The sequence below is a fragment of the Colletotrichum orchidophilum genome (assembly GCF_001831195.1).
Source record: "Colletotrichum orchidophilum strain IMI 309357 chromosome Unknown Scaffold_195.1, whole genome shotgun sequence".
NCBI classification, from domain to species: Eukaryota; Fungi; Ascomycota; class Sordariomycetes; order Glomerellales; family Glomerellaceae; genus Colletotrichum; species Colletotrichum orchidophilum.
The window spans coordinates 55,698-64,760 of record NW_019173151.1 but is presented as its reverse complement, the minus strand read 5'-3'; the positions used below and the strand labels follow the sequence as shown (position 1 = coordinate 64,760).

Sequence of the window (9,063 nt, the reverse complement as noted above, 5' to 3'; positions counted from 1 at the left end):
AGCATCGTGACGCCTATCCACTCACCTTGCCTAGGTGTTCGCCGCAAGACTTGTTCAATTACATGGTCGATACCCTCTACCAGGCTCATTTTCTTCAAAACGTCTCAATATACTCGATACAGGCTATAGTACAGTGAGATCAAAGCTAGCCAGTACCCGTCGTAATCATATGTAGCTAACCTTGACTCCCATTCCCGCGGTCGCCTTGACCTTGTTCCAACCATTACCAAGCACTCGCTGTATCCGTTCTCGGACGTTCTTTTGCCCAAACATGACGGCCAATCCTAAAATAAAGGCCACGAGCCGCATCAGCAGCATCGGGTTCGTCTTGAATGATGCTCCTAGCTGGTCTATGACCTCGCGCATCCGGGAGATTACCATGGACGCTCTCGTTCCAAAGGTCGGCGTAGCTGCAGATTTGCCTTTCGCCCGGGAGACGGGCATTTTCGAATTCGAGTTGGACCCCGATGTGTTGGAAACGGCCCTCGCATGACGTCCCTTGCTTGACCCCGCCTTGCTCGAGCCCGCTTTACTTGGTGTCTTCTCAATGCCATAGTCAACTTCGGCGCCTTCTCTCCGTGCTCTCTCTTCTTCGACCCTTCGTTGTTCCCTCTCTTCATTTTCAGCTCTCAATTTCTTTGCTTCTTCAATATCGCGCCGTAGCTGCTCCTCCTGCTCACGTCGCTCTTGCGTCTCTCGCCTCTCAGCTTCTTGCTGTTCCTCCTGCAGGCTCTCCAGAGCTTGCAAGAACGCTTCACGACGCTCGTCGTCTAATACTGAGCTCACGCTGATAAACTCCCGGGCATAATCCCATTCATTATTGCGAATAAGTACGTGGAGCGTGTACAACTCGAGGATCTTGACCCTCGCATTCAGATCTCTCGGTGTGTCCGCTCCACTTGTAGCCTTCGCTGGAGACCTATGTCGGTTCAGCCGTGGTGACGGCGACGGCGAGCCGGATAATCTCTTGGAGAGGTCCAGATTTGGCGAGGTGGCTGCTGCGAGATAGCTCTCGAGCTTCCTTTGGTTCAGTTCTTGTGTACGCGCGTGGGCTAGTAAAAGGGTGGCGCTGCGTTGTTATAAGTGTGTGCTTGCATGGAAAACAGCGGCACAGAGGGCATCTTACAGGTTAATGACGACGTCCGAATCGACGTCGCTCTCGACGCCGTGATATCCGTTGCGTACGACCTCTTCCCAGACCTCTCCTTCCCTGACTTTGGTGCACAGTGACCTCCACTCCTGACTCCCAAACGCATCCTTTCCTTCGTCCGGCTCCAGTTCGACGATAGCATTCAGCGTCGTCAGGTACAAACTCCAGACCTTGATCCTCGTGGATCGTGATGCCCTGGCGACGGGCGCTGGTTCGCCTGCACCGTTTTCAGACTGTCCCGACGGCGGGGTGATCAATGGCAAGATGGTCGACAGTGCCTCGGGGAGACGACGCGTGAGGAAGAGAGTCGAGGCCTGGCGGTACGTCTTTGAGATTTGTGAAGTGCGGCGCAATGAGGTCGATGAAGATAGAGACGAGATGGAGCTCGCGAGCACATGTGGTGGGAATGTAGCGGTGGTTTCGGAAGAGGCGACCGTGGGACTCAAGGTCGCCGAGTTGGAGCCATTGAGGGACGACATGTTGGCGGGCATTTAGAGTGGGAGCAACAGCAGCGGCGGCAGGCGTCAATTTGTCGGCATTGAAGAGCCCCAGGCGGAGGGAAATGAGGGGGAAAAAAATAACAGGGACTATTGTTATGTATCCGGCGTGCGGAGAATGGCGGCCATCATACGCGTTCCTGCTCAAATGCCACCTGTGGGTTGTGACGAGAGCCGCGACATGTGGATGTGGTTAGATTCGGGTTCCTGGGCGTTGTGGTGTGTGCGGTAGTGATGGTGCTGGGTTGCTGGAGAATGGAGTTGGAGTCTGCTGACAGACAAACAATCCGATTACCGCACCGCGGCTGCCCGGGACAGGCACGCACCGGCACGGTTACACTTTTCGGCCATGGCGCAAGTTTAGCCTCGGTTTGTTTCTTAGTGGGTTTCCCCCCAGCTTCTACGTTGTATCCTGCTGCCAGGGCTGGCCAGCTGACCGCCAGAACGAGAGGGGAGCGATAAGCGACTACCAGTGACATTGTCTCTGGACAACTCGCATGTGAAGTACTCCTTTAGCCTCCACGGGCGCGGCCTCCCCCGGCGTCCGGCCTCCTCAACTTTCTCATTGGGTGGAGTTTCCTGATCAGGGAGGACGCAGTGCCTGGGTACGAGAAACAGGGGTTGCCCTCGACGACCGGCCGAGCTTTCATCTCACCTCCCGGAAATAACCAACCATTTAGAGACGATCGTCTCATGCTCGCTGCGGCCTGTCATTTAAAATGTTCGTTTGTGCTCAACTCCCTTTGAATTACTGCTTTACTTAGCTGGTCTATTATGATTTCTTGCTGATTTACGTACTTACCCCTCTCAGCTGTCAATTGCAAGTTTGCGCGAACGCGTTGAGGACTTAGACTTTTCTGGCCCCCCCTGCGCTTCCCCAGATTGTTCCGAGGCATCTCCCGGGAGGCAAAACCACTCGGCACCCGAGGAGAATGTCATCGCTCACAGCCCCTGACGCTTCTATCGGTGTCTTTGCTATTATATTAGCGATAGAGTGAACGTCCGTCCACCTCGCACATCTGGCTTCAAAGTGCCATTGTTGTTCCCATCTCACGTGGATTTTTATTCATAGATGGGTTCTGCAGCCCGAACCATCTCACTCACAATTTAGGAAAGGAACCATGTGACGACATATCAAAGGCTTTGTTGAATGCCGACGTGCTTTTTTATTGTGCTTTCAGCCAGGTAGGCTCATCTATCGAAACACAGTTTTGCGGGGCGTCTCCAGAAAGCCACCAAGGGTCATCCGTCCTCGACGACATTGCAAAACCATCGTCATACGCACAAACGCGTCTTCCTCTTAATGAGACTCCCACCAATAGCCCAGAGCGTGCTTTCGCGTTGACGCGTTCCGCAGACTTTGTCATCCAATTGCGACCACCTTCTGTCGCCAGCTCATCTCACCAGCTGGTCCGACCAAGATAGACCGTCTTCCGGGGGGCGATCCGAATCCAGTTGCGAATGTTGTCGAATGTCGGCATATCCCATAGCATTGGACCCACGTGCACTTCCCGAGTGTTTGTCTCTCTCCGTTTGCCACTGTTGAAGTCTCGCGGATACCCCAGAAGACGTGAATCATATCCAATCGCTGACAGCCACTCCCTGTCGTACAATCTCTTCACTTTGCTCTTGTGGGTAGTGACTTGGCCCTCGAGGCTGGCCATTTCCTCGCGGGCGAGTTTATGGGCGATTCGTAGAAAGACAACCGCCGTCATATAACCTAATATCGTTAGTCGAGTCATTCGCGACTCTGCTGGTTCGGAAAACTCACTGTCGAAGCCAGCCTGATGGGCTGTTCCATGGCGTCCATAGCCATAGGCTGCTTCCCAGAAGACGCTTGGCCGTGTTCTATCGCGGTCGAACCTGTTGTATAGATCTTTCAAAGGGTCTTCGCCCTCGATGGCCTCATCCTCGATGGCCAACAACTTCGTGTCCAAGATGCTTGGAAACAATTCGTGTATCTTTGCCGAAAAGTCCTCCCAAGTATCAGGCAGGTCGTCGATAAAGGTGTTATAAAGGAACAGAAGATCCATGAATTGGTTGTGTCCGACAATGACAGGCCGGCGCGTTTGTAGCCGAGTTTCCAGCTTCTCGAGAGCGTCTGCTACGCTATCGTCGAGCGTTTCCGTGGACAGGTCTTCAAGATTTTGACACAAATTGTACCAGGCAGTCGACTCGTCCCAGCCAGTTGCCTCAGCTCCAGTGTCCCAGGTACTACAGTCGCTCTCTTCGTTTCCTCCATTGACCACTCCCTCTGAGCTGGTTGAGGAACGCCAGCTGTTTCTAGATTCAGTGTCGTGGCTACCTGAGTTGGTTCCTCGGATACCCGCGGCATGTGAACGATCTTCGGCCCGGGGCAGACCGCTGCCAAGATCTGGGTAGCAACGTTCGCAATGAATATCATACACCAAAGGCGTCATCTCGGTATCCCTAGCTCGGTGTCTGGATGGTTTTTGCTTCCGCGCACAGAGACACTCGTCTTTGGCGGCCAAGTTCGTCTGCGATGCGATTTCGGGGTCCTGTCTAAAAGAGGACCCAGGGCAGTCTGTGCCACGTTCGTGGTATGAAAGACACCATTCGCAATAGTGGTCTTCGACTTCATCTTCTGGGGTTCCTTCTGATTGCTCTGGTGACAGAAGATGCAAGAATTCATGCACTTCACGGCAAAAGTCTCGTGCTTCACCAGGCCAGCCAGACATGGCATCGACGATAAGGCTGGGATCAATCAGGTCTGCAAAATCGCCCCCAGCCAGTGCTTCAATGACCAGTCGAATTCCTTACAATAGTCAGCGATTGGTGGAACATCACGCGTCGAGGGCAGCATACCTGTGTACTTGCTCAGAGATGCCTTGAGCGTGTCCCGCAGAGATTCGCGCCTCTTGGCGGTGTCAGCTATTGATCGTGTTGTCATTCATTGTCCGTGCTGGTGATACACGAACCCTAGCTTCTCTTTCATCTTCCAATTCAGAGATGATCACTGTCGTTCCATGGTTCCAAAGACGGCAACCCATGTGTGGAACAAGCTCCTGAGCCTGTTTACGAACAATTTGTTTGTAGACACTCATACGCTTCTTGCTTCCGGAGTTTGGTAGGAGAATCTTGATCCCTGCCGCTCGCTATTCAACCTGGCAATTAGCAGAGGTATTCGGGGTGTAGAAGAAAATGAGAGAAGGCGTCTTGTTGGTAAAACGAAAAACACGATGAATAACACATACCTCCCACGGATAGGTGTGCTGCCACTTTACAATCGTGTCATGGACGTAAATGCAGAACGGATACAGGCCTTCGTCGTACTCGTCATAGTCATGGCCCCTGGCATCCCACGGCTCTTTTCGCCGCGTCATACGTTCGTTTGCCAGGCGGGCATCTTTGCGGCTGAGGTGTGGTACGCAGTCGTCGTAAATCTTCTCTAACAGGATGCCTTCCTTCCGCAGGAACTTCAGAGTGCCATACGAAACAGAAAGGCTCCTGTCCAAGTCGTTGACGAATTTTTCATCAGCTCGCGTTTCAGTGTGCAAGTATGGGCTGACGATGAAACTGTAGGACTCGGTCTTGTACGAGCCATCTGGGATTTTGTTAGAAGAAGAATCTAGTGTTTTCTTGGGGGGGGGATGGAGGCACTAACCTGGCTGGCGTTGGATACAGGTGATGCCCAGGTCAAAGACGCTAAACTTGGATGCAATTTTCTTGGCCGATTCATACAACTGTTCCTTTGATGCGTTTTCGTGTCTCTCTTCCGAGCTCTTGTCCGTAATGCCGGTCATCTCGAGGTCGATGGCAACGAAATCAGATCTCGCGATGGATAGCAGAATCCGAGGCAGCTGCCGCCAGAAGTTTTCCGACGAGACTTCAATGCTGGGCGTCGAAAGGCTGTCGAAAGTCTTCTGGTTTCCAGTTGTTCGGTAGTCGGTGGTTGAGAAGGAAGGGAAGGTAAAAGCCAAGTGGATGGGTTGACAGAAGGTAAGTTGGGAACAGTGAACCTGAAGAAGAGGATTAGGAAGGAATTTTCTATAGTGAAAGCAAATGAGGAAAGTACGTTGATTTTATCGGGTACGTCGTCTCACAGAATACTCTTTAACGTATTCAAAGTCGGTCTTGAAGATGGAGAATGATAGGGTCCATTACTCAGAGCGAGATGTCGATGAATAGGAAAACCCTCGTGGCCAGTACAAATGCATATTATCAAAGTCAAATCAAGGAAACCAAAATGAAATCATCATTCAGAAAAAACTGCAAAAGTTCAATTCTTATCCTCGCGGACAGCGGAATCTATGAAAACCTCTGGAGACTCTTACCAGCCTCAGGTGTAACGATGCAGAGGTTTTTCTAACGGCGGTGGGAATCGAACCCACGCACCCGTGAGACGGAACGTTCAGAGAATTACTCGCAGAAGCGCCTAGTGATTCCACTGCGTCACGGATTGTTGAAGAAAAGGAAGGAGTTTATACATAAAAGGGCATGTCGGGACACCTTGGGATGGAAAGGGATGAGTGGGGCTTAGGCCATGAGGGAAGGAAGGCGCCGGTGGGTAGAAGGTCAGGTAGCTTTGGGAGACATGTTGCCGTGCGGCTACCTCTGGTTAGGGAAGGCACCTTGCCTCGAGGCAGGTACCTTGATGAGAGATCGCTATTCGTGGCCACACAATTGCAGAAAATGTCATCTGACATTGCGTGGCGTGAATAGTTACCAGGACGCACCAGGATCTATATTGTGATATGAAGCATGGAATCCTGTGCTTTTTCGCCTATCAACAGCACTACGGTCAGGATGGCTTTATTGCAACACGACCCTGGAGGTAGAAACTCCCAATGAGACCGCGGACTGAACACCAAGCTATAGTGACCGAGGACGACGTTATGGAACCGTACCCAGCTTGGCAACGGTTGTCCTGTTTGAATACTCCCGAGGCAACCAATTTGGAAACACTGCATCTCTACTAGGACGAATAGGACTACGTCACTAAGTATAACCAGCTCACGATCCAGTCAAGCCCAAAGTCAAAAGGCAGAACACAAGACTGTCAACCCCTGACCGACAAATACATCATCCAGTAAAAGATTTGATTGTACAAGTTTATCTATGATACAACAGCGTTACACATCCTTGTGCCGTCCCCCTCTTCACCAGAAAAGTTCTAATGGCATAAAAACAATGGCGTTTGCCAGTCAGTCTACCTGTCCACCATCATGTTCCGCACACTGTGGAAGTATTCCGGCGCCAGCACTTTGCCGAGCTCCTCCTTGGTCAGCCACTTGAACTCCTTGTACCCAAACTTGTTGTCCGCCAGGTCTGCCTGGCCCGCCATAATGCGGCCCTTGAGGAAGAAGGTCTTGTGGCCCTTGGCGTAGAGCTTGCCGCGCCTGACCTGGACCTTGGCGACGTGCGCGGCTACTGGGCCGCGGCCGACCATCCAAGTATTCATGTTGACGCCCGCCGTGTCATCGAGGACCCTTTGCGCGGCCTGCGAAACGTTCGCTGTCAGTATGTCGCAATAGCAGAGGATGAGAAGGGGCGTGTGTGGCCAGGGACAATAGCGCCCCTCCAGGGACGATATAACTCACCTCGTGCAGGTTCTCCTCCGTAGACAATCCCGCCGCAGGGAACTCCCAAACATCCTTCTTGCCGACAGTCTTCTTGACGACAAGGTACAGCGTCCGGTCCATGGCGCGATCCAACCTCGTCTGGTCCTTGCTCGCATCCGCCTCAGAGACCCTCGGCTGGAGGGCCTCAGGCGGCGCGCGGTCCTCCTCGGGAATAATCTCCGCGTCGTCACTCACGCGCATCACAGCGTCCTTCAACAGCAGCTCGACCGCCTTGTCCTGCCTGCTCAGCCCGTCCCCGACAGCCAGCTCATCGTCCCATGCCGTGGACGCCTTCCCGTTGTACACGCCCAGCTCCTTGGCCACGGTGCCCTGACGGTCCTTGACCTTCATGTTCCAGTCGATGAGCGATGGCGTGTCGGGCTTGAAATAAACCGACGTGATAAAGGGCATCGTCAGCCGCTCGTTGAGGCGCTTCTGGTAGAAGAAGTAGGCCTGCTCAAAGTCCGTCAAGGGCCGCGTCAGGAGCGGCGCCCGCGTGAGGATGACACCGGCTCGGATGTGGGATTGGGGAATCGTCACGCCCGCCGCCGCCTCGGGCTCGGTAGGGATGCTGACTTCCGGCGAAGGAGGGGGGGGAACGGCTGTCGTGGTCGCCGTCGTGACGGCGGCGGCGGCACCCGAGTACGCTCTCGAGTGAGCTGGAGCTCTAATCTGGACCCTCGCGCATTGTCGGCAGACACTGGGGGTGACTGTCCGGACCCAATCAGTCAATTATCTCAGTGGCGTGAGCTAGGAAATGGGTGTCCTACAATTTATGCGCCCAAGAGCGGCGAATGCGCCTCTGCTGGAAGCTGTCATCGTGAATGGATGGGTGTACGCGGTCTACTCCATGACACCTCAGTCGAGAATCTCTAGATGGGAATCGAACTTTTTTGCCGTGAAGCTCAGCAGAGGTACGTACCGAATTTCCCAGGCGGCGCTTACCTAAGACGAGACTACCAACACTGTGCACGGTGCAGCAGAAATCCTTACGTAAGAAAGCAAGGGCGACCTGACCTTGACAGACGTCCGGGTCAATACCGCGCCTGCTGGGAAGGCGCGGGTTCAATCACGTAAGCATGGTAGCGGGGCTGGGGACTGCGCAGAGCCTTTATCAACCCAGCGCCTGCCGTGCGTCTTTTCCCTCTTTCTTCTTTTTTCCTCTCCACGGCACCATTTCCTTATCGTCAAGACCTGTTCCGCCTCCAGAACGTCCTGATCATTTATTCCGGTGCCCAGAGTAAAAAAGCAGTCTTTTTTCGCTAGCAGCACCTGCAATTTTCTTACTGGGTTATACTGTTAGATAGTTACTGCAAACACACCAGCTCCCTTGGCCGCTGGTTTTGAACCGGCGGCTCCTGATGCGGCGTCAGGAGAATTGCGAGTGAACATGCGCCTGGCAGCGACGCGCCTCCACACTCGCGCACATGAATTTTATTGCTCCCCATGACACTTGACATTGCTGATTGTGCAGCTGCAGAGATCAGGTCACATGGAAATTTTCATCCGCGCCAAAAGCTTCTCGTGCAGAGTCGTAAATGGCCATTGGTCGTGTCATCGTCTTATCTACTTGCTACAGTACAGAAAGCCCTTCCAGCTCGAATTTGGCCTCGCCCATGACAGAGTCTGCATGAGATCCGAGCGATTCCAGCTACTACATCGAGACCGTCTAAGATACATGTGTGTCTCGCATCCTCCCTATCCCAGAGACACGGGGAATTCCAAGTCGAAAATTTTCAAAAGAAGCCTCCTTCAGATGGAGTGTTGGGGTATTAGACCGCTTGGTTCGCTGCCAAACACCAATAACGCCTAATGCCCATACCGTTCGTTCATG

At 53.2% G+C, this 9,063-nt stretch overlaps 3 protein-coding genes across 3 annotated transcripts; all 3 read right to left on the bottom strand.

Annotated features, from left to right (window-relative positions):
• Positions 1-165: 165 nt before the first annotated feature.
• CORC01_13499 (peroxin 26) lies at positions 166-1,629 on the bottom strand (the record flags this gene model as incomplete). The annotated part of the gene is made up of 2 exons (XM_022625116.1): positions 166-1,069; positions 1,127-1,629. The coding sequence occupies 2 exons, from the start codon at positions 1,627-1,629 to the stop codon at positions 166-168; spliced, it is 1,407 nt and encodes a 468-aa protein (XP_022468395.1).
• Positions 1,630-3,047: 1,418 nt separating this feature from the next.
• On the bottom strand, positions 3,048-5,411 carry CORC01_13498 (uncharacterized protein; the record flags this gene model as incomplete). Its single annotated transcript, XM_022625115.1, has 6 exons — positions 3,048-3,367; positions 3,419-4,423; positions 4,474-4,525; positions 4,587-4,763; positions 4,863-5,212; positions 5,273-5,411. The coding sequence occupies 6 exons, from the start codon at positions 5,409-5,411 to the stop codon at positions 3,048-3,050; spliced, it is 2,043 nt and encodes a 680-aa protein (XP_022468394.1).
• A 1,406-nt stretch (positions 5,412-6,817) lies between these two features.
• Positions 6,818-8,048, bottom strand: CORC01_13497 (NUDIX domain-containing protein; the record flags this gene model as incomplete). The annotated part of the gene is made up of 3 exons (XM_022625114.1): positions 6,818-7,108; positions 7,209-7,939; positions 8,000-8,048. The coding sequence occupies 3 exons, from the start codon at positions 8,046-8,048 to the stop codon at positions 6,818-6,820; spliced, it is 1,071 nt and encodes a 356-aa protein (XP_022468393.1).
• Positions 8,049-9,063: the final 1,015 nt, after the last annotated feature.